The sequence below is a fragment of the Nomascus leucogenys genome, chromosome 3 (genome assembly GCF_006542625.1).
Source record: "Nomascus leucogenys isolate Asia chromosome 3, Asia_NLE_v1, whole genome shotgun sequence".
Lineage (NCBI taxonomy): Eukaryota > Metazoa > Chordata > Mammalia > Primates > Hylobatidae > Nomascus > Nomascus leucogenys.
This window is the reverse complement of record NC_044383.1, coordinates 53,999,823-54,025,299: the sequence shown is the minus strand read 5'-3', so window position 1 is coordinate 54,025,299 and position 25,477 is coordinate 53,999,823. Positions and strand designations below refer to the sequence as shown.

The following is a 25,477-nucleotide window of genomic DNA, read 5'->3' as shown; positions in this document are numbered from 1 at the left end:
TGCCCATTACAAATGGCATTTAAGAAATAAATTATGCTTGCAGCACAGATATGTGTTTTTATGTTTTTCTAACTATACCTTGAGTATGATAAAATCCTGTTCAGCTGACCAAGGAAATATGTACCTGTATACCACATAGTGACTTTGATTAGAGAGTTTTTTTTTTTCTTTAACTACTGGACAATTGTTCAATTACTTCCATTTAAATAAGAAACCATCAAAAAGTAATGGGCTTATCCCAGACATTATATGTAAAAATTATTTGTGCAAAATCAGTATATAAATTTGGGGGAGGGTGGAATGTACTATATTTCAAAACTTAAAAAAAGTCCAAATTACCCATCTTTTTCTTTCTTTGGTCTTCATTTCATCATGCACAATGGAAACATGAAAAAGAGAAAAAAATTTAATGACATTTATTGAGACATTCAATGAATTATTTTATATACAAAAGAAAAAAATATTTCTTTCCATTGTCTCATGTTTGCTCAGAGCTTTGAAAGAGACATATAAACTGCCATCAGAATTTGAATGGAAACTTTGAGAGCGATATGAATCTAAGGAAGTAAACATCATTATATGTTTCTGATTAGGACTTGAGCCTTAGTTCAAAGATTATCTGTACTTTTGGTCTTCTTCTTAAATTCCCTAATTTCTTCATATTCCACCTAAAAAGGCTGGAAATCTATCCTACATGTTTTACATTTTGGGGGGTACTGGTGCCAGAACATTTTTAAAAAGTATTTTGTAAATGGATTTCTCATCTCTTACTGGCATTAAATGATTAGTTTATTCCTGAAGATAATTTATCTGAGGCAAAACCGTGGAACTGGTGTTTTCTTGACTGATTATGTTTTGAATTGTTGTAATCAGTAAGCTTTGAGGGATTGGTCCAATTCACCATGGGAAAGCTTGCAAGAAAAACCACCACCTGTTTACTGGGTGAGTGGTCTGTACTAGAAAATTTCCATGCATTCTCATTTAATCTTTTCAGCAATGTAATCCCAGCTTCACAGAAAAGGGAACAGGCACATAGAAGGAAGTGTCAAATGGGAATTGCAGGGTCAAAATCCTGGCCTTCCTGACCTCAAGCCTGGCTCATTTTTCCATGCTACCACCTACTTGTGCATGAAAAAAGACCATTTAGTCACCAAACTGATGAACAGATTTTGGACTCCTTTGGACACATGTATAAATTCAGTTTAGTAGCTATGTCCAGCTTTCTCCTTTTACATTTCGAATGGTAGTTTCTGCCAAAGGCACTCTACACATGTGATGGGATTGGGGTTGTTGCCCTTTCTGCCTGGACTATATTAACTAACCTAACTTGCATCCCCAGATATCATGTGACTGAAATGTACATGCTACAGGCATGCCCCAACCCTCCTTCTGTGGAGGCAAGGAAGAATCTATGACTATCTAACTAGTGCTGCTGTATGGGATGAGACTTCCTTCTCTACCAACCAGACACTCATCCTCCCTCTTGCTTGTTTTCAGCAATAGTTTGTAATCCATGAGGTTCTGTAAAGAGGCCAGGCTTCCTGGGTCAAAACCCTAGTCCTGTTCATTTTTAAATAATTGTTTTGTTGAGGTATCATTGTGATAAAAAAGGGACATATTTATGGTATACAATCCAAGAATTTTGATGCCATACACCTGTCAAACCATTACCACAATCAAGATAGTGAGCATATTCATCAGTCGCAAAGCTTTACTCATCCTACTGTGCGATCCTTCCCCTTCTATCCCTATCTGCCTCACCTTCCTAAGCAACTGCTGATCTGTTTCCTGTTACCGTAAATCAGTTTGCATTTTCTAGAGTCTATTATAAATAAAATCATGATGTACTTTTGTTTGGCTTCTTTCACTCAACATAGTTATTTTGAGATGCACCCATGTTGTTGTGTATTCCAATAGTTCATTTATTTGTTGAGAAGTTGTCTATGGCAAGAATAGATGACAGTTTGTTGCCCTGTTGATAGATATTTGGGTTATTTCCAGGTCTTGGCTATTAAGAATAAAGCAGCTTTGAACATTTGTGCACTAGTATTTGAAGGAGTATACCCTCCAACAAGACTGCATGATTGTTAATAGTTTTCCACCTTTGCTGAGAGATAAAGCAATATTTAAAGTGGACCTTTCATTGTTCATCCTCGTAACTGTGTTAATGATACATGTCCTAACTACTTCCCAGTCATGGTGAATTCAGTGAAGTCACTGATAAAAAAGTACTTGTTAAATTGTAAATCAACCTTTATACAAATGAGCTGGAGGAAAGTCAGTACCAGGAGACTCACAGGGTTTTTGGTTTTCTTCAGGGATCTGGCCCACGAAAAAGCAATTTCCTTAATAATATGTTTACTTTATAATATTCTGAGCATCATTATTAATGGTTACAATTTTGCCACTGTCATGAGCATATTATTTATTGTATTCAAGGGCCAAAATATTTTATGGTGGACTAAATCTTCATGTCATCATGGAAATCACTGGGAAAATGTGATGAAACTTACTTTGTAAGCATCTTTGGCAGAAATAATAATAAATCCTTACAAAGATAAGCACTTGGTAAAAATTCAGTGTCAAGGGATATATCTTTAAAATATTTACCTTGCAAAATTTCATCATCTAACATTTTGGTTTACTTCTAAAACAGATTTTTAAAACATTTGTTTTTCATTTATTGAAGGGAGGTGGATAATGAGCATTTTAATATTCACCAAAAGAACTGTTCTCATCATTTCCTTCAGCTTTAAATTAAAAATTTTTTCTTCCACTGCAGTGGTTTATTCAGAAAACCTTTGCATTTATGCAGAATATTTTTCTATCAACTTTTATTTTTCTCTAATCCATCTGATTTCACAGAAAATACTACAGAGCAGCATCTTGAAATAAAGAAAAATGAGTCTGCTTTGGTAGATATTAAGGGTTTCATCTTTTATAACTTTCACTTTTCAGTATTTCCTTTCTCTGGAGTTATACAAATCAGAGGGGCCTGATAGCTTTGAAAGAAATAAACCATGAGAGCTCCCTGCAAAGCTATTTCTTTTTCTGGGCCTGTGGAGCCCTTGCTCTGTGCATCTTCTTGCTTTAAGACAGTAGGCAGTGAAGGAGCCAGGAACACTTCTGGGGAAGCCCACGCTCCCTGGTTTACAAAGCTCATTTGGGGCAAGAAATCTCATTCTGTTCATACCAGGGCTGATATTTACCCTGTGGCACATTTAAAAAATAGCATATTATGAGTTCATCTGTAGATGTTTTGAAAAATGAGAACTTAAAAAAAATATTTAAAAATTATTTCCCCCAATCATGAACCCACATTAGAGTGTTGGGATGCTGAAGGACAAAGCACTCCGGTGCCAAAGATGTGGGAATATGGTTAAACCCTCTTTAGTGTGGCACTATCTTATGATCTTATTTTTTTATTTAAAATTTTAATTTAATAATTTTTGGGTGGTAATAGATTACTAAGAGTCAGATGTCAAAATGACATAAAAGGTATATTTTAGAATGTCTTGCTTATGCTCCTATTCCTTTCCACCCCATTTTCCCAACTCTCCTACCCCGATAGCTATGACTTTTTATTGTTCACTTGTCTCTCTTGGGCAGCATGGTTTGTTTAAATAGTGATGTTATTTCGCATCCCACAGGAAACCAGGCAATCAGACACCAAGGCAATTAATGTCTACCTTTTCTTCATCTGTCTCCACTGAGGTATTTTCCTAAGAAGCTCATTCATAACCACATGGCCAAAGACAGCAGATGAGCTCTCTATAGAGAGCAGTATTTCTGATTCACAGAAGAAGGAAGGAATACAGCTCCTGTGTTACCCCTTAAGAATCACCTAGAGTCATGTTCTAATTAGACAGTTCCTTTATCTGAAACGTACTCCGTTTCCAGGATTTGGCAGAGCTAAGCAACCGGGGAAAAAGGACCTTATAATCCTCATGACATTGCTTTTACAAAAGGATAGGGAGAAAGTAATTTAAAAATTGAGAAGAATTTGATTCTCTTACTTACCTAAATCCTAACACATGGATTTTTTTGAATCCTGGAAGTTTCTTAAATATCTTTTGCATCTGCAGAGAGAAAGAAATTTGTAAAATACTCTTTGGTTCTGCTGGGTCATTTCTTGCCTAACTGAAAAACCTAAACACTTTTGATGAGTTAGGGGAACAGCTGAAAATGGAAAATTATTACTTTTTCTTTTTAAAAAAATCTCTCCAAATTAATCAGATGAAAAAGAAAAATTGAAACAACTAAGAAGGCCAAACTCTTTGTTCCTAGTGATTTCCAAAACTCAGAGGAAGGTATTTTGCTATTTATTTAAAAGCTGTAACTGGATAGTTCTGATCTGCTCTTATGGTTACTTTAAATAAAATATAAAACAGCTTTAAGGTGATATTTGAAGGAAACTTTTTTGTCTATAGGAGTTTTACTTATACACATAGAGTAATATTTTCTGACTATAATTATAACTAGAGTTAGCTATAATATTTTAGCTATGATATTTTCTGAATTAATAATATGGTTTGGAAAATATCTATAATGTGAAAGGGGTGATTACATTCAAAATGGCTGCTGTACCTAAACAAAGTGGTAGAAATAGATTCTAATCTAATAGATTAGATTTACTCTTTGATTCATATGGACTTCACAATAAATTTTCTTAATTAATTTGACCTTACGAATGAGGCCTGTTATCATAATATTTTATAATTGCTGTACTGACTAATCCTTAAGTTACTACAGCCTGGCCATTCTCTCTAGGCCTCTGTCTCTCTGGCTTTCTCTAAATCCAGTGGCAATTTCTGTTCCCCATCTACAGTGTCCCTGCTCTTTCCTGATTCTTCTTGCACCTCTCTGACCACTCTCTCCATCTTCCTTGCTCCATCCTATTCATGTATTTACTTTCTACTTTAAACATAAGGAGACTTCGAGTTTCCACCTTCAGCCTCCCTGCTTCACGCAGTCACTCTCTTTTTTCTTCTGGAAGCTCAACTGTAGAGACTGTGCTAGGCTCTGGCGACACCGTCACATGGACAAGTACTGCCCCACCCAGCTTTCCCGTTGGAGACTGGGAGGCAAGAGAGACTAAGAGGAAGGGATAGTGGTTGAGTAGTGAAGCTTGGGAGAGAGAGCAGGGTGAAAGGTGAGACTGAACAGGTGAGCAGACACGCATCCCTTTCCTCGCTTCCCTGTCCCCTCTCTCCTATCCCTGTCCCCGGGGGATATCATTTTCTCCCATGGCTTAATTGATCAGTGATACGCAGCCTTGAGTTCGCCACATAAATATTCCAACATTTGCCACTAAGTGAATCTGCCCAAACCAGAGCCATTCTCTTCTTCCCAAATCTGCCTTTGTCCTCAGCCTCTCTGCCTCAGACAGGGTAATGAACCCCGACTGTCTTCCATGCTAGAAAGTGCAGCATCCCTAGATACCTTTCCTCCCACCTCCCACATGCAGCCACTGACTCTGGTTGGTTTGAATTCCACAAGGTCTTTTGTTTTCACCATGTTCTCATTCACAGGGCTGGCATAACCTCCCTATCCCTACTCTGGCACTGCTGAAATGGGTTTATGTGTGTGAGTGGGCAGAGAAGAAATGGTTTTCTGGGTGTGTTGGGAGAGGAGGAAGGAGAAGGTATCTCTTTGACTACATTTATTTAGAAGTTAATCTTTTTATTAAGAATCTTCACTAACAATTCCCTGCTGGACTCACTGAACAAGATCCAACTGTTTAGAATGGCATTTAAGACCCTCCAGAATCTGCACCCCACCCCCAGGTACCCTACCATTCACTTCCTGCCATCATTATCCCCTTGGCCAATGTCTTGTCCTTTACTGACACTAAACCGACCCCTGTTCCTGCTCAGTGAAATAAAAGAGGATACAAACAAACGGAAGAACATTCCATGCTCATGGGTAGGAAGAATCAATATTGTGAAAATGGCCATACTGCCCAAGGTAATTTATAGATTCAATGCCATCCCCATCAAGCTACCAATGACTTTCTTCACAGAATTGGAAAAAACTACTTTAAAGTTCATATGGAACCAAAAAAGAGCCCGCATTGCCAAGTCAATCCTAAGTCAAAAGAACAAAGCTGGAGGCATCACGCTACCTGACTTCAAACTCTACTACAAGGCTACAGTAACCAAAAGAGCATGGTACTGGTACCAAAACAGAGACATAGACCAATGGAACAGAACAGAGCCCTCAGCAATAATGCTGCATATCTACAACTATCTGATCTTTGACAATCCTAACAAAAACAAGCAATGGGGAAAGGATTCCCTATTTAATAAATGGTGCTGGGAAAACTGGCTAGCCATATGTAGAAAGCTGAAACTGGATCCCTTCCTTACACCTTATACAAAAATTAATTCATGATGGATTAAACACTTACATGTTAGACCTAAAACCATAAAAACCCTAGAAGAAAACCTAGGCAATGCCATTCAGGACATACGCATGGGCAAGGACTTCATGTCTAAAACACCAAAAGCAATGGCAACAAAAGCCAAAATTGACAAATGGGATCTAATTAAACTAAAGAGCTTCTGCACGGCAAAAGAAACTATCAGAGTGAACAGGCAACCTACAGAATGGGAGAAAATTTTTACAACCTACTCATCTGACAAAGGGCTAATATCCAGAATCTACAATGAACTCAAACAAATTTACAAGGAAAAAACAAACAACCCCATCAAAAAGTGGGCAAAGGATATGAACAGACACTTCTCAAAAGAAGACATTTATGCAGCCAACAGACACATGAAAAAATGCTCATCATCACTGGCCATCAGAGAAATGCAAATTAAAACCACAATGAGATACCATCTCACACCAGTTAGAATGGCAATCATTAAAAAGTCAGGAAATAACAGGTGCTGGAGAGGATGTGGAGAAATAGGAACACTTTTACACTGTTGGTGGGATTGTAAACTAGTTCAACCATTGTGGAAGTTGGTGTGGCGATTCCTCAAGGATCTAGAACTAGAAATACCATTTGACCCAGCCATCCCATTACTGGGTATATACCCAAAGGATTATAAATCATGCTGCTATAAAGACACATGCACACGTATGTTTATTGTGGCACTATTCACAATAGCAAAGACTTGGACCTAACCCAAATGTCCAACAATGATAGACTGGATTAAGAAAATGTGGCACATATACACCATGGAATACTATGCAGCCATAAAAAAGGATGAGTTCATGTCCTTTGTAGGGACACGGATGAAGCTGGAAACCATCATTCTCAGCAAACTATCGCAAGGACAAAAAACCAAACACCGCATGTTCTCACTCATAGGTGGGAATTGAACAATGAGAACACATGGACATAGGAAGGGGAACATCACACACTGGGGCCTGTTGTGGGGTGGGGGAGGGGGGAGGGATAGCATTAGGAGATATACCTAATGTAAATGACGAGTTAATGGGTACAGCACACCAACATGGCACACGTATACATATGTAACAAACCTGCACGTTGTGCACATGTACCCTAAAACTTAAAGTATAATAATAAAACAAAACAAAACAAAACAAAAAACAAAAAACTGACCCCTGTTCCTTCCCACATACAATATGCACTTCTCTGTCTTCAGGTTCCTATGAATTATTTTCTCTCCAATTTTTCCACCTTCTGCTTATTAACTTTCCCTCCTCCCCACACTGCACCCATTTTCAAAGCCAGCTCAGACATCTTCTGTACTGAAAAGCATTTGTAGAGCCCCAAAGTCAGGTTCAATTATTTCTTCTCTCTACTACTCTAGAGTTTATTGCAGAATACCCCATAAAAGTCGGTGAGGTACATGTCAGTTTCCCTCACTGAGATCGTGCTCCTTGGCCATGTCCTGTTTATTCATTTTTCTTTACCTCCCTCCTTCTATCTAGCAGATTGTCATACACATAGTAGGGACTCACCAAACTTTGCTTAATTCAGTTGAGTGCATCTCTTCGTTCTCTAAATTCATTACCAATCCACTGTGTTGTCACCATATCAAAAATTGCTGCCAACTCTACATTGTTCATGTGACGGACTAGAGCAGTGATGCACAGATAATCCCCAAATCACTGACACTGGGCTTTAGACTGCATTATGAATATTTTTCCCCCAGCAGACTGATTTACCTTCTAATTATATATATATTTTTGTGACAATATTAAAAGCAGTTCCATTCCCTGAACGTAATATCTATCACAGTGATGAAGGTAGCTCAGCTTTTGGGTGATCCGGAGCTATTTGTACAGGATGGGGTTTAAATATTGGTTCTGCTACTGTCTAGCTGCAAGATCCTGAGTTTATTGCTTAATCTCTCTGAATCTTGGTCTCCTTATCCAAAAAGGAGTAACAATGACAACTAATAAGTAACAAGTGCCTGGCACACAGCTGGGCAGTTAGTGATTTGTATTATTGACTCTCTTATTCTCTACTTCTCCTACTGGATTACCAGCTCCTGAGAGCCCATTTTTCTCTTACTGCCCCAAGTGAGCACACGGCATGGAGCCTGGAAAGAGCAGAGCAAGTCTTTAGTCAGTCATTTTTGAAACTCAGAGGGAGGAAGGACAGGATGAGGGTCCCTATAGAGGTCAGGGGCAGAAGGCCTGGGGAGCGAGTTTCTGTGTCTCCACCCACACCCTGCCACGGGCTCAACAGAAATCTAGGATGTTGGGTTCTGCAAAGCTAGTCTTTATTCTGAGGGCAGGCAGGAAGGTCTGTGTACATGCTTCATGTCTGCTGTGGCTGCCTAGGACAAACACCTTTGGGGCCACAGGGAATTTGCCATGCTATTTCAGTAAGAGCTCCAGGGATTTAACATTTAAACATGAGCTGCAGTTTCTGGAGCAGCAGATTCAGACCCTGAATCATCCATTTTTCTTCTCCAGGATACCAGAGATGCTGTTATACACATGGAAATAGTCAATTGACCCCGGGACTGGCAGTGTAGATGCCTGCAGCATCAGCAACAGGGAGGAGAGCCCTCCTCCTCTCCAGGAGGGCTCCATGGCACTGACTTGGGTGGAAGGGATTTATTGTTTGTGTCCGTGCCCTCTTTGTGAACCTATCTGGGATTGATTAAGAGTCGGCTTTGTTTAGGAGTGTGAGAAAGGCATCTAGGGAGGAGATGACAAAAGCCTCAGTTAATTCTGCTAAATAATCTTCTGGGGACCTTCTAGTCATGGAGCACTAACCACTAAATTGCTAATTAAGTGCCCAGTTAACCTTATTAATAATACTAAATGCACAGGGGCCTCCCTGATTCTGCTGGAATGTATGTTAACTGGGCTATAAAAAGGCAGCTGTGTTGAGTTTTCATGAATGTTTGCACAGGAGAAAGCATTCAGACAACAGCTAAATGATTCCTCTTGACATTTGTATTAAATTGCTCGTTAGGTTTATTGTGGAAATTAAATTACTGCAAAGCACTGTCCATTAATTCCTGATTAGGCCTGAATGTGCTAGTGCAGGCATTGGGCTGTGGTGGGGCTGATTAGTTATCTGATGGCAGGCTGTGAGGTGGCTGGGGCCCTGCTAGGAAGCCTGGAGAGGGAACAGATGTTGTAAGCAGAGGGGTTCCATCTTAGAGAAATCAGTGACGACTGTGCAAATGGAACCAGCAGGACTGATGCCAGAGGTCTCTGGAACAAGATTGGGCAGGTTATACTCTTCTTTGGCTTATAAGTTTTTCAGAGGCTAGCAAGACACGCCCATTTGGCTGGGCGCGGTGGCTCAGGCCTGTAATCCCAGCACTTTGGGAGTCCGAGGAGGGTGGCTCACCTGAGGTCTGGAGTTCGAGACCAGCCTGATCAACATGGTGAACTCCTGTCTCTACTACAAATACAAAATTAGCCAGCCATGGTGGTGCATGCCTGTAATTTCAAATACTTGGGAGGCTGAGGCAGGAGAATTGCTTGAACCTGGGAGGTGGAGGTTGCAGTGAGCTGAGATGGCACCATTGCACTCCAGCCTGGGCAACAAGAGTTAAACTCCGTCTCCAAAAAAAAGAAAGAAAGAAAGAAAGAAAAAGACAAAAGACATGTCCATTTGATGATGATACAATAGTCGCTTCCCACAAATATTTATCTGGGAAAAATAGGAGGCATGGCGTGGTGGTTAAGAGCAAGAGTTCTGGTGCCAGGCTGCCTGGGTTGAAATCTTGGCTCTGCCAGAAAATAAAAGTGGCACTGTTGGACATATTAATCTCCTTTCCTCAGTTCTCTCTTCCAAAAAGAGGAAATAATATTACTCACAGAATTGCATGAAAAATTAAATGAGTTAGTACACAGGAAGCATTAAGAAAAGTGCTGGCTATTATGTCTATACACAACAGTTTAGACTTGGAAAGGAACTCTGAGGTCATCTTCTACAATTTCTAAGTGAGGAAGTTAGGCCAGGGATCTCCAATTTCTCAGAGCTAATTTTTGGCAAAAACAGGACTAGAACTCCAATTTTTAAAAAATCCCAATATATTTGCATTATTCTACATCAGATTGTTGTAAGTGTTTAGAAAATTGACAATAGATCATTGAAGAGTCTATGGCCAATTATCCTACTGTGAAGATATTCTGATCATACTAAGGAATTGTCAAAAAGAATGTTTCAAAGAACAAATGGAAATGTTAACAAACTATTCTTTAATTCATTTGGTCTAATAATCCATGTCTGAGTAGTTTTCTGGTTCATAAATGCCCCATGCTGATTCTTTTACTTTGACATTTGTAGAAAGAATTCTTTACATTTTATTGACTGAATGCTGATGCAGGGAGAGGCTGGAGGTTAAGAATGTTTCACTTATTCATCTCCTCTCAGGGTGAGAAGAGGTATGTATTGAATTCTCCAAGTATGAGAAGGGGGCCTGTTTGTTCCCTGGCCATGCTAAGATTCATGTGCACTCCTGTTGTCTACATTGTAGTTCTTGGTTATATAATCTCATGGATGCTTCTATTTTCAGCTACATTTATACAAACAATTACTGCGTAGTTAACTGCATCCCAAACTCTGTATTAGAAGGTTAAGCATCAGAGATTAAAAGAACAGCTCCTGTTCTCTAGGAGAAGCTCATAGCCTGGTGGTGATGAGTGGGGTGAACAAAGAGGGAGGAATAGAGACAGCAAAGGCCATAGACACATAAGCAAGCAATCTCAAGAAAGGGTGTTGTGAAAGCAATGAGTGAACCCAGGAGAGACACTGGATGCAGAATGGATAGAGGGAACTTTCCATGTTGAAGTATGTAAGACAAGACTTGGAGAAGGGCATTCTAGACAGAGAAGACAGCACATGTAAAGGCTAAACAGGGGGACAAAGTGGAAATAGTTTGCATTCCTGGAAACTAGAGTGAAAAGGAGGGGGATGATAAGGAACTGGTATACAGTGAGCCTCAAAAAAAAAAAAAAAAAAGGCAGAGATCTTATTATGGTATATAGATGCCACACTCAGCATAGTAGCTGGATGTATCCTGCAGGGAATTGAAGAGATTTGAATTTAATTAGAGACAGACAGATATAACAAAGGTCAGAGATGGAAGAGACATCTTGGGAAAGCTCCTCAGTTTATTAATTGACGACATGGACAATATAATTGCCTTCCTCTTATCACCCATGAAAAATATTATGTCTTTAAATTGCATCAAACTGTAAAAATAGAAATATTATGTAAAGACAAAGTATTATGAATTAAGAATTTATATTTCAACCCAGCATCTTCTCTACTTGGTGCCTGCATAGTCATTTTATTTTATTTAAATCTACTTTGTTGAGGTATAATTGACATATCAAAAGCTGTACATATTTAATATATACATCTTGATGAATTTGTCTGTAAGTATATACCAGTGAAACCATCACCATAATGGTCATCTAGGCATAGAGCATCTGCATAATGTCTTTCAGTTAAATGAGATTTTCAAACCTACTAATTTTTATTTATTTATTTATTTTACATTTTGTTTAGTTATCTTTTGAGACAGAGTTTCACTCTTTCACCCAGGCTGGAGTGAAGTGGCACGATCTTGGCTCACTGCCACCTCTGCCTCCTGGGTTCAAGCGGTTCTCCTGCCTCAGCCTCCTGAGTAGCTGGGATTACAGGCGCCCACCACCACACTCAGCTAATTTTTGTATTTTTAGTAGATATGGGGTTTTGCCGTGTTGGCCAGGCTGGTATCGAATTCCTGATCCACCCGCCTTGGCCTCCCAAAGTGCTAGGATTACAGGCATGAGGCACCGCAGTTGGCAAAACCTACTAATTTTTGAAGAAAAGATAAATGTAAACATAGTGGTCCCTTTTTATCCTCGGTGGAGGGTACATTCCAAGACCCCATGGATGCCTGAAATTGTGGAGAGTACCTAATCCCATATATACTACTTTTTTTCCCATACACACATACCTATGATAAAGTTTAATTTATAAATTAAGCACAGTAAAAGATTTACAGCAATAATAATGAAATAGAACAATTGTAACAATATACTACAAGAAAAGTTATGTGAATGTGGTCTCTCTCTCACAATATAATGGCTATGTGATGAGGCTAAGTAAGGTAAATGGTATAGAAATTGTGACATATGTTAGGCTATTATTGACCTTCTTAATGAATTGTTTATTTCTGGAATTTTCAATTTAATATTTTTGGACTATGGTTGATGGGGTAAACGAAACTGTGGATAGAGGGGGCAGGTGGGGGCCACTGCAAGTTTTGAGAATAGAAAAGCTGGAATGAAAAACTTTCCTGGAGATCCATTTGTTCTAACATGTTAGGGCCCATTATAATTTTGGTTTTCTTTTAAATGGTTAAACATGAATGCCACGAGAAGCTGGAACTATTCGCCATAAGGGTTTATGTCCTATCGGCTCCCACCTCTCAGTCACAGCTTGAGGTGTGGTTGTATGGGCCGGGTCTACTCACCTGAAGTTGGGACTTTCCTGCTAGCTCCTGGTAATATGGGGACTGGGAGTCAGCGAGCTCTGCCTTGAACCTCTGGTTTACCAGAGAGACGCTGAGCTCCACCCTCTGCTCCTCGGACACAGCGAATTCTGTTTCTCTTTCCTGAGTTTAAAAAAAAAAAAAGGACTTCTGTTAACCTAAACCACAAATAAATGGCTATTTTAGATAATATATGTTGATACTGTCTCAAGAAGTGGATTATGAAGGCTTAAGTATTTTGCAATCAAAATCCTCTTAACTAGAACTTAGAGAAGAGCCTAGACTGGTTTAATGAGAAAATTTGTGCTTAAATTTCACATTGAAACTAGTTAGAAAATACTATCAAGCCAAGAGAAAGTTTGAAATTTCTCTCAGAAGGAATGATGTATTTGGGCCACTTTTGGAAGCAGGTGGCTAAGAACGGAGGCACAGTTCTGAGGATCTGGACTTGGTCTCCATCACTAAGGGCCAAGGGGTCATCCTTCTTACCTGTTGGTCTGGAGACCAGCAGGGGTCTCTCATTGCTCTGAGTTCATATGGGCTTCCAGGGCACAGAGCAAGCCCAGAGCTCAGTTTCAAACTTGGGTTTGACAGAGTTTTCAACCTTGGATACCCAGAAGATACTAAGGTCCATTAGTTTTCTTAAAAAAGTAAAATTATCTCTGCAGAAAATTGAATATCTCTGGTTACATACATGGTCTCTTATAGTGAAATTAGAGTTACAGAAGCTGAAAGAAGAGAACAGTTAATGGAAATTGCCCTGAGGGACAGGGCTCAACTGTATAAATAGTAGCAGATGTATTTCCTCCTCATTTCTTGTCACAAACTCCCCTCTGCCACGGGCATGGACAATACTACAGCCTCTCTCTAACTTTAGTAGGACACAAGGAGGATGTGGATTCACATTTAAAAGACTTCTGATGTTTGTTTAAAAGATTTTCATTTATTCAAAAAAACACACATTGAGCATCTGTATGGGTGTAGCATGGTGCTAGGATCAATGGGACACTAAAAAGTCTGACATGCAGTATTCTTTCGAAGCTTACCATTTTGTTAGGCAAATTGGAAGTTTCAGGGAACATTTAAATGACTGTGAAATGAAATATTCTGGGGATATTTAACCAGAGAGAGGAACTTATATTAACTTTTGAAGAAGATGGGACACAGGGGTTGTGAGAAAATAGATGACAGATGAGTTGTCTTAGAAATTTTATAGTGCATATATACTGAATTATGGTCAACAATTTTTTCCAACAGTACTTTTCACTGTTGAGGGAAGAGCATTTTTCAGAAAAATACAATATTTTATTTATTTCTTTTATTTATTTATCTTTTTGACACAGATTCTCACTCTGTCACCAGGCTGGAGTGCAATGGTGATCACAGCTCACTGCAGCCTCAATCTCCCAGGCTCAAGCAATCCTCCCTCCTTGGCCTCTCAAGTAGCTGGGACTACAGGCATGGACCACCATGCCCAGGTAATTTTTAATTTTTTTGTAAAGATGGGGTCTCCCAAACTTGCCTAGGCTGATCTTGAACTCCTGGGCTCAAGTGATCCTCCTGGGTTGGTCTCCCAAGGTGCTAGGATTGCAGGCGTGAGCCACCATGCCTGGCTGAAATACAATATTTTCATTCTTGGTTCATGCCAGCAGTTCAACCAAACCTGGAACCATGTGGCCTAATGGGCAGATAGGATGGCCAACAGGGTCTAATCTCTGATTTATCTTATAGAGCTGGTAAGGCTGAACTTTGTGCCTTTGCCCTGAAGCTTTGACCTGTGCCTTGGAGAGAGGTTGTAATGAAGGGGAAAGGATTAGAGGAGTCGCTTCTCAGGCCCCAGGGGTGGTAGGTCTGGTGGTAGTGGCAGTGTGAGAAGCCAGGTTCTAGTCTGCCACTCCTTATACTACTGCCTCCTTTGGGGTCTACTGCCTACTTTATGCAGCCACAGCTCTACACTCATGGCTAATGAGTGAGGACTAAGCTCTGAGTTTTTCTTATCTTGCCCAAATTCCTATCTAAGGGATTTGGGGAGTCATGCCCTACAAACCATAAATTCTCATCAGATGGGTTTTATTTAACCCTATATAGTGTGACTTACTTTCCAGTCTGACTCTGGCATAACATTACGTGACAAAGAAGAAAATCAACATGTTTTTACTCCAAAACATGTCTCTTTGCCATATTTTGAAATGGCCATGCAAAGTCATCCTTTGTGGGTAAAAATTTGCATCTGTAAAGAATCTCTATTAACATAGCTAGATCTTTTTCTTTCAGGCCCTCCAAATCCTGAAGAGAATAACTGAGAGTCTAGCACATTTTAAAGGTCTGAATAGGGAACACTTGTCATCTATTGTCTCTAAGGGTGGCCACTATGAGACTTCAAAAGAACCTTGGTCTACACAACCTTTAATCTTAACCTGAACATTTCCTTTCTATTGATCCCAGGTCTTTAGACAAACTGAACCAATTGTCAACCAGAAAATGTGTAAATTTACCTATAGCCTGGAAGCCCTCCCCGCTGCAAATTGTCTCGCCCTTCTGTACCAAACCAATGTACTTCTCAAATGTATTTGACTGATGCCTCATGCCTCCCTAAAATGTAGGAAACCAAGCTTCACCCTGACCACCTTGGACACATGCTCTCACTACCTCCTGAGGGCTGTGTCATGGACCATGGTCACTCATATTTGGCTCACAATAAATCTCTGCAAATATTTTACAGAGTTTGACACTTTTTGTCAACAATGAGGACAGTGTTTCCCTGCTTCCACAATTAAATTCTGTAACCATGCTCTCATCCCACATACCTTTGCACTCAGAGTGGTGGCCAGTGCTCCTCTTTGCCTTAGAACACTGTGTTTATTTTTCCCTAGTTTTACACACAGGATTTTGATCATTTTGATATCTATTTGACCTATTCATCCCGGACATAACTGAGAACAAAACCTTCACTCTTGTTGTCAATGTGGAATTATACTTCAGTGGTGAAAGAGCTTCATGACTGATTGATTGGTTCATTCATTCTAACACTTGGTGAGCATATATATATATATATATATATATATGGTTTTGTTAGGTGCTGGGGAAAAAGGGCCCCAGCACTCCACAGCTTATAATTAAATTATTTCTTGTAACTCCTCCCCCTTTATTCTAGGTCTCAATCTATGTTTCCCCCCTCAGTACCTAGGAAGAAGTGAGAATAAAGAATAGAACTCCAGTCACTGACTCTTAACCAGAGTCATAAAAAAATACAGCACTAATATTATTTAATGGATGGTTTATCCATTCTCTTTTCCTGTTTTGCTAAAGAACAAAAACAGGCACATGAAGAGCTAGATCAACTCTAGGAACTTCTTACTGTTGTAGGCATCTTGGTGTCGTTGAGTGTTTTATCGAGAATTTCATTGAGGAGGGTGTCATCAGGAGTGAGAGGGAAAGGCCCAAGTGAGACGTTGGCAACATCTGTGAAAATTTAAAAAATTAAAGACACAAAAATGAGAATGGAGGAGTTTAAATTAGAATGAGGTCAAAATTCCATATGCTTTTTCTGTCATTCTGGAATTTACAGATGTTAGGTGCCTTCTGAACTCATCTTTTTAAGATCACATAAATATGTTCTTGAAAAAATATGACTCATACTCTGTCCTAAATTCTTCATTCTTTCTCTTAAGGACCCAAATTTGGTGCTCCCCTGTATGTGTTATAGTTAAATGCTTTTGCCAGATGAGACCTGATTAATTTTTTCTTTTTGACATTATATAAAGGACACATAGGCAGATGTTTACCTTGAATTTGCTCTTCTGAGAGTTTTCTTAGAATACTACCTAAGTCTTTAAAATGTAGATTGCTTTAGCAATCATTGAGGCATAAGATTTTAATCAGAAAATCCAAGAGATGAAAGAACATTAAGATGCTATGAATTTCACTTCTTTTAGAATAGATCACCATAAACCATTTCAAATATGTGGCAAATGTTTTGATATTTTTAAAGATCTTCATAGAGTGCAAGTCTGGGTTCTATTCAAGCAAAGAAAAAAGCATTATTGTAATACAAATGCATTTCTATTTTGTAATAAATTATTATTTAAAAAATGCTCAGAGAAAATAGTGTTATAGTTAATTGGTTTATATTTAGCCAGAAACAGCTTTCCATTTCAACGTTAATTAGGCAAAAACATAGAATGCCTTAGTTTATCCTGTTTTAGAAAACAGGATATACTGAAAAATGAGTCAATCTTTTCTTAATCTCTGAAGAGTATGTGGTACCTGGGAATCAGCAGTCACAGGTGGTTACTTGTCACTGTGAGACTCTGTGAAGTAATTGCCCTGGGTGTGGAATTGTGCTTCCTAGTGGGGGCATGAGAGTGGGTATCAAAATCACCTAGGCAAGGCAGTTTTTTGGCTAATAAAGTACATACTCTGTGGCATATCACAACCTCAAAGGATGTGGTCCCTGGCATCTTCCCCTTCTGCCCTCATTGAAGAATCCTGCTGTGAGCAATTGGGATCAATGTGTTCTGTGCTCTGGACTTCACCAGACTATTACCAATGTAAAGCATCTTCAAACTTTGTAATTCTATGAATAATCGGTTTACGCTACAATTTTTGTTACAATAAAAAAGTGCTTAGCTAGTACCCTAGAAGAACAAATTTTTATTTGGCTATCCTTCAATTTTATTGCCTTGAAAAGATAGATTATTCACATAATTACACCTACAAACAATAATTAGGTAGCCTGGGTTTATCTTCGAGTGCATTCAGCCTCTTTTGGAGATTTCTCACTCTTCCTTCACACCTAGGCACCTAGTAACATTTCCCAATCAAACTCTAATCTTAACTGTTCTGTGTGTATACTTCAACTGGAGGTGTCCAGAAGTACTGGGGAAATAATTCTAAAACATTTGTTGCTAGAACTCAAATATAGGGTGATGATATATCACATTATATTATAATATATCAATTGTCCAAGGGTCCCTCAAAGTTTTATTTAAAAAAATGAAAAATAATTTATAAGAAAGGGGTCATTTTAACTTACTCTAACTTACTAAATCTAATCTTGTTATTATAAAAGTTTATATCAGCTAAAGTATACTAACCTCAAATTTAAAGTAGAAATACAAATTTCAATTCTCTTTTTAATTTTGATTGTTTTCCCATATTAAAATGAAGTCAGTACAAAACATCTTTTTATATGTTTATATGCTCCTCCTCTAAATAATACCTTTTTGAATAAGACTTGATATTAGATGTCGCAGGTCAAATTTGAGCTGTTTATATGGGGGAATTAACTATGCAGCTCTTCTTTTTATTCTTAAAAATGCATTTTACTGCTATTTTATAACTAAAATTCAACTAGGCTTCTCCTATTATTAGCTACAAGTCAGTCTAAAAATGATAAATTAGCTGAACTTAGGAGAAAACAAATATAGGCACAGTGGCTTTCTCTGAATGTCAGTAAAGGAAGAAATGGGAAACTAATATCATTTACTTATTATTAATATCATTTAATTATTATTGAGAAAATATCTATTTTCTCAATTTCTACATTTTAAGTCATCAAAAATTAATTTCTTAAAACATTATTCACATTACTAAAAATCAAATGAACTGGGAATACATTGCCCAGAGAATAGTTTTATTGTGTATATTTAAAAGTATTCTTAGATTATATGTGAAAATGGGAAGATTGCAATAGAAATATACGTGAAAGAGACATTTCAAACATCTAATAAACACAGGAGAAATGATTTTCTTCTGCCTTTTGGCAAACTCTAGAATAAATAGTAATATTCAGTACTGATAAGTGCTGCAATGAGACAGGCTCTTGTCTTTTCTGCCAGTGGGATATTTAAATTGTAACAAAATTTCTAGAAAAAAATTTTGGCAAAATTTATTAAAAGCCTTAAAATCCATAGTGTTTGACTTAGTAATCTATTTTGAGAAATTAGTGATTTGACAAAGATTTATGTTTAAGTATCTTAATTAAAACACTATTTGTAATGTCAGATACAATGATGCAATTGTTAAGTTGATGACATCTGTATGGATGCAACAGAATGTTGCAAGTCATTAAAATGATAACTTTGAAGAAATTTTAGTGGAACTATAAAATATCCTTTACATCAGGTTAAGTGGAAAAAATGATACAAACTCTAAGTAAATATGGTCTCAGTAATATGTGTATATAATAGAAGAAAGAAGGCAGAAAATAGGCAGTAAATGTTCATGATGGTTGCTTCCAACTGTAAGATATTGAGTGGTTTGGTTTTACCTTTATTCTTTTCTGTATTTTCCAAGTTTTATGCAATAAATTTAAATTATGTTATAAAGTTAGAAATATAAGCTAGTTTTGAGAAAGTACATTATAAACATTATCTTTAATTAGGAATTGTTTTATAAATAACATGCTATCATGATGATTTGAATGAAAGTTTAGAAACAAAGAAATTAGATCTAAGCTTACCTGTTGAAATGACAATGGTTTCACCAGGCTCTCCCAATGTCTTCTCTGTAGTTATTTCATCTTTTCTATTAGTACAATAGAAAAGAAGGAAGAGGTGTTGAAAGAGAACTTGATGACAGTAGAGAACATACATTTAAATTTCTTATACTGAGTAGACCTAAAAGTTATAGGAAAAGCATACTTTAAAACTGGATTTACCTATTTTTAAATTATGGAAGTAATATTTGAATATATTCTCATTGAGGAAAAATTCAAAAAACTCTCCAAAATGGTTATGCTTGACTCCAGTGTTTTCCATAAGCATCCTGTTTTTTTGTGGTCCTGGGGTTCTGTGATAGGCAAAGCTGGTCTTTGGGGCATAATCCTATAGTTCCATTCCACTTACACTGTGTTCTTGACATCAGAGATAATTGATGACATGATCTGTGACTGAAATATTCTTGCTAAAATCTCAGACCCTCAAGCCTGCATATCCAGAGTCATTAAGCTTATCTAATAAAGTAACTCTTGTGGTTACAGTAATGGGAAAGAGGTAGATTTCTGGGTAATACAGATTTACTAAATCTGTATTCTGGGCACAGCCATTGCCTGTAATGGTAACTAGCCAGGAAGTCGGGGGTAGGTTCTCAGTGCCATGGAATAATGGTGTGGAAGAGATTCTAGGAGCAGATCCAAGGTCGTGGTGGTAGAGCTGTATGTGTATAATGTTGGCCCATTCTAAGAAGCTTTACCTAGAATGGAGTAGTGGTGAGACAGCCTGGTGGGAGGGGGTCCCCCAAAAAACTCCAACCACCCTGCCCACTGGGATGGAGCCTTGGGGAGTTTGTGCAGTTTGCAGTGGGGAGGAGCCTGGCCCCTCCTCTTCCTGTGTGTAACCTGGGATTCAAGTTGCATGTGGGAAGCACTCTAGCAGGGACTCTGGGCTGGCAAGTCCCTATTTTACTCTTTTCTTCCTTTTCGCCCAATAAAACCCTGCTTTACTCACCCTTCAAACCATCTGCAAGCCTAAATTGTCATGGCTGTGGGACGGACAAGGACCTTGTGTTAGGTAACAGGAGCACCCTGATGGCGCTGGTTCCGCGTTCTTCCTCCCCAACACAGGCCCGCCAAAAGGAGCCAATCAGAGGTCACGCCTTCCCGCCTCAGCCTAGACCCAGCCCCTCAGCCAACCAGCGACCCCGATGTAACGTCCCTAGGCATTAAAAGACGGAGGCTGCAGAGCCCTCCCTCTCTTTCCTCTTCCGCTTCGGCTCTCCCTCGGACTCCTCCAATAAAGATCTCTTGACTGCAACCAGTGTGGCGTGGTCTGAGTCTGAGCCTGCAGAGTCACCCTTTCACCTTGTCTTTAGCTGAACTAAGGGTAAGTCCTGCAACATTTTTTGGTGCCCAACGTGGGGCTCGAGAAGTGGTGAGTGAAATGGGGACTCTAAACCTCTCGCTGTTGCTTCTAAGCCTTTTCAACCTTGGACTTCTGAGGGTGGGGAAAACCATTCCCCCATACCCCATCGCTCCTGGGCCTTTTCATGGCCCTTTCCTTCCGTTCTCAGGGTCAAAAAAGGAGCAGTGAGCAGCAGCTCCCTGCTGCTCTCCCCTCCCTGCTGGGGCTGGGATGCATGGTCCAAGGGTCCCACACAGCAGGCTGGCTTGTTCCCAGCTATGCATCACCGCAGCAGCCTTCTGCTTCCCTGGCCAAGGGGTTCAGCTCCATCGGACAGTAGTTAAACTTTTCTCCCTGGTGGAGGAACTTGTGTAGGAATAAGAGGTTCTTTCCCAGGCATTTTAAAATGTTTTTTTTTTCTCTTCTCTTCACCCTGTCTGCAGTTAACCTTTAAAGTTCTTTTTCCCCTTTAGCAGGCCAGACCCCCACCCCCAACAACTATCACTGTATTCTCTGCAAAGTTTTGGTTGTGAAATCAAGCCTCCATTTTGTTATACATCCTGAGGGCATGGCTTGTAACTCCAGTGGCAAGACTTTGCCTTAGGGAATGAGCCCTTTCTGGTTTGATATCTGCATGTTTTTCTAAATCTGTCTCTTAAATAGCCCCATTCAGTGACTGGGTTTTCTTATGCCTGTCTGTGTGTGTACTGTGTGTAATGTCTGTCAAAGAGCTCTAATTAATTTGGCCTAAAGAAAGACAAGCACTTGGATGTAATTTTTTAAGAGAAGTTAAAAGCTGTGGTACCTTTCAGTGCACGTGACTTTAAGAAATAAAAACAGCCTTAAAGATTATTGGTAAAATGAAGGTGTCATTAACATGTAAATAGGTGAACTAAACTATGCAGGTCAGATGCAAGGTTTGCTAAGTGTTTTGAGGTTGTAAACTGCTTTTTGGGTTTTGAGAACTGTCTTGTTGGCTTCACAATAGGTAAGGCCTGGGGACATGGGATTAATTGCACCCATAACTAAAAAGGCAAACCTCAGCTGCAGTCAGCACACAATTAAAGTAACATACCAGGTTTTACCTTAAAGTTAAAAATTGTTAGGAGTTAACATTATAACATGTAATTGAAACTACTGAAACTAGATTTACACATAAGGGGTGTAAGAATAGTAAAATGTGTTTTTATAGTAAAAAGTTATAAGAAGGCATGGAAATATAAACTTTGGCCCAGGGTTAAAGGATTGTATTAAATTAGATAGAAAAAAGCTGAAGGTTCAAAGAAGTGCTGGAAGAATTGTGGAAATTACTCTTGCAGAAGAGGTTTTTTGTGTGAACATATTGACTATTCAAAAAAAGGTATTACATGGTTTTTCCATAAATTGAGCATTGAGATAAAACCATAACAAAATTTTCTTCAGGCACTAATCTGCTCTTTGGCAAAATTTGTAAAGGGTTATAAAAGGTTTTTGCTTCTTTAAGATTTCTGAGTGGTCATTTTGGCACAATAAATAATTTATGGCAATCTGGAATTATATTTCATAATATCAAGTGCTTTAAACATATTTAAAAGGCTTCTGAAAATCAAACTTCAGTTTCAAAATTGTCCTTCCTGACACCTGGCTTTTTGGATAGTCCAGAGAGCCCCTAGATTGTCCAGAAAAGAGGTAAACAGGATTATTTGACTTATTTAGGTACATGGGATTGTCAAAATGATGTTCAATCTTCTTTAGGTCATTATCTTGGTAAATAATGCTAATCTATATTCCAAAATTCTATGGGATTTCAAAAATTCTAATATCTAAATGTGTGCTATCAATCATAATTAAGGTTGTTAAGTTATTGTAAACCACGGAGATAACCAAATTTGTCAATTGTGTTTCTAACTGTAACTACGCTGGACATTTTGCCATTCACAGACAATTGCTGTCTTATTTTTATCCTTTTCAAAAGATGGCTTATAATAAGCTGTAGGTCTTTAACAGGTGCATTCAAATACAGGATTCTGTTAACTTTGGAGATTGTAACATTGAAATAAAGGAAAATGTACAGGACTCATGAGGAGCTGAAATGCTCATGAATATCAAACCAAACAAGAGTTAATTAAATGGACAGAACTCAGAAAGCTGAAGCAACCTTTCGACTTTTTCTTGGAATACTGCTGATCCTTGTTTTATTTTTTAGAGTCAAGGAAACTTATTTTGAACTATTTATAGCCTTTAGCAATTAAGTAAGGGCCAGACGCGGTGGCTCATGCCTGTAATCCCAGCACTTTGGGAGGCCGAGGTGGGCGGATCACAAGGTCAGGAGATCGAGACCATCCTGGCTAACATGGTGAAACTCTGTCTCTACTAAAAAATAGAAAAAATTAGCCAGACGTGGCGGTGGGCACCTGTAGTCCCAGCTACTCAGGAGGCTGAGGCTTGAATCTGGGAGGTGGAGCTTGCAGTGAGCCAAGATCGTGCCGCTGCGCTCTAGCCTGGGTGACAGAGCAAGACTCCATCTCAGAAAAAAAAAAAAACAAAAAAAACAATTAAGTAAGGTATACTCCTGGGATGAAAATTTGGAGCATGCTTATTTCTCTCTGTCTGGTTCCTTTAGAATTTGGAAACTATCTGTGAGTATTCTTAACTTATGGCAATATAGTTGTTTGCATCAGTGCAATAAGAATCCATTTTTCTTTTGCAACAAGACACAATTGGAAAATTTGGGTATTTTATCAAGGGTTTGACTGAAAGTGTATGCTTCCCTTTAAGGAGTCAATCTCGACTTACAGAACAAATTAAACTCAATGGGGAAAGTGGCCTCATACCCTTGTCTATGCAGTCCCTGTACAGGGTTCTTGACCTATGGTCAGTAAAGAATGTCACTTTCTAACAGGTCCAGGAGCTCCAAGTTTATCTTAGGACCTTAAGAGGATGGGATAACCCAACTCACAGGCATTTGAGGATACAAACCCAGAGCTGGGATCAGCATTAAAAGGTCTCACCTGAGATTCTCTGTGGAACAGACTTCCATCAAAGCCAATCCAAAAGGCTTATGTAGAAATAATTATTCTTTCTGCACTTTATGCAAATAATTAGGCCAAGTATAAAACCAAAGTCTATTTGCAAACAACTCAGTCCTATTATGATTTTGTTTTTAACAGAAATGAGGACTGGAGAGAGGGAAATTATGTTTCAAAACTTATCATACATTTTTCATTAAATTCTAAACTCATTAGTTGTTTTTAAGTTTTTGCCTATATTTTAGACTAACCCTGCTGGTTCCTGTGAACCAACCAGCAATCTCTGGCTGCAGCTCAGAAAGAACAAGAGGGATGGGTAATGTAGAAATCTGGATCAATATTCTAGTTCTGAGCAATTATCCTGCAAATCCTGCCAGGTGATGGAATAAATAGGGTGCCCATCACCCAGAGGTTTCCTTTTTGGGGAAATAAGACCAAGGGAACTAACCAAAGCCAAGCACCATGCACCCAAATTCTAGCAAGCATCACTATAGCTACCCATTATCTTGGTGTGTCACAAGACGTCCTTTTTTCTCTCTTGTTGGAGGATTCAGTTCCACAGATTCACCTTAGTGTTTTGCTTATGATAAGAAGTCCATGTAACCCCCTGAGACATATTTTTGTCCCAAACTCAATTCCGAGCTTTAGGTAAAAGCCCTAGGAAGGAAAACTGGATCTGAGGGATCCAGAGGCAAATGACAACGGAGGTTAAAAGGCACAGTGCAGGTAAGCATGGCTGATTCCTGCCGATTAAGCCAACCGCAAGCTTCCTGTTTCATGGATAAAGGGCACGTTAATATCTATGGTATAAATGAGGTCTGGGGAATTCCAAGGCTACTGACAGTAGCAGGAATAGAGACATAGGTGAGAGCAGATCATTCCTACTCTCTAAGGCCCTCCCTGCTTGGTGGGTATAAGCTGCTTTGGCACTCATGGTGGGACCTGGCAAGGTCACGGGACTCGGGGATGCAAGGATGGAGGAGGGAAAGAGGACGCTTTTCATTCTCTCCCTCATGTATCCTGCTCATATGTTAGGAAGGGAAGGAAACCAGAGATGCTTGCTCCCTTCTTTCTAGATGGGTAGCCATTCATCTTCAGTCCGTACCCCTTTCAAATGCATCCTGAACCCCTGGAATTCCTTTAAAAAATGCTTTCTTTTCCTTTCTCCTCCTCTGTTCTCTCTTCACGGATAGGTAATACGCTCCCCTCAGATGCATCCTCCAAACTGGAAAGAGTTAATTTCCCAGGCCTTAAACTGGTTGTCTTAGGATTGGGCTCAGGGGAAAGGAACCCAGAAGCCCAGCATGCTGGCAAAAAGGGCCATCAGACTCCAAACAGTCATGCAACCAAAGCCTTGGACAATGGCCCCTTCTGCTGGGAATCATTAAATAGGCCTCTGAGGAAGCTCTGACTGCTGTTTCCCCAAAACAGCAGCCCCGGTCAGCAGGAAGCAGTTAAGATTGGTCTTTGTCTTTATTCTTAATCCAACAGCTGTTAGATGTACTTCTTTAGAGTGGGGAATGAGACAGCCAAGTGGGGAGGGGGTCCCTGGAAAAACTCCAACCAGCCTGTCCACTGGGGTAGAGCCTCTGGAAGTTCATGACATTTGCAGCGAGGAGGAGCCTGGCCCATCCTCTTTTGATTCGGAACCTGGGATTCAAGCTGGGGGTGGGAAGCAGTCTAGCTAGGCGAG

The 25,477-nt window shown here is 39.1% G+C and overlaps 1 protein-coding gene across 2 annotated transcripts in view; it reads right to left on the bottom strand.

Annotated features, from left to right (window-relative positions):
* The window catches only part of IMPG1 (interphotoreceptor matrix proteoglycan 1), a 157,871-nt gene that overhangs the window by 89,930 nt on the left and 42,464 nt on the right, over window positions 1–25,477 (bottom strand). For both annotated transcript variants that reach the window (XM_030809309.1, XM_030809307.1), the window contains 5 exons: window positions 19,399–19,463; window positions 16,294–16,397; window positions 12,918–13,058; window positions 4,021–4,079; window positions 340–360 (listed from right to left, as the gene is read on the bottom strand). In XM_030809309.1, coding sequence (XP_030665169.1) covers window positions 340–360; window positions 4,021–4,079; window positions 12,918–13,058; window positions 16,294–16,397; window positions 19,399–19,463 — 390 coding nt within the window. The remainder of the gene's footprint in view (window positions 1–339; window positions 361–4,020; window positions 4,080–12,917; window positions 13,059–16,293; window positions 16,398–19,398; window positions 19,464–25,477) is intronic.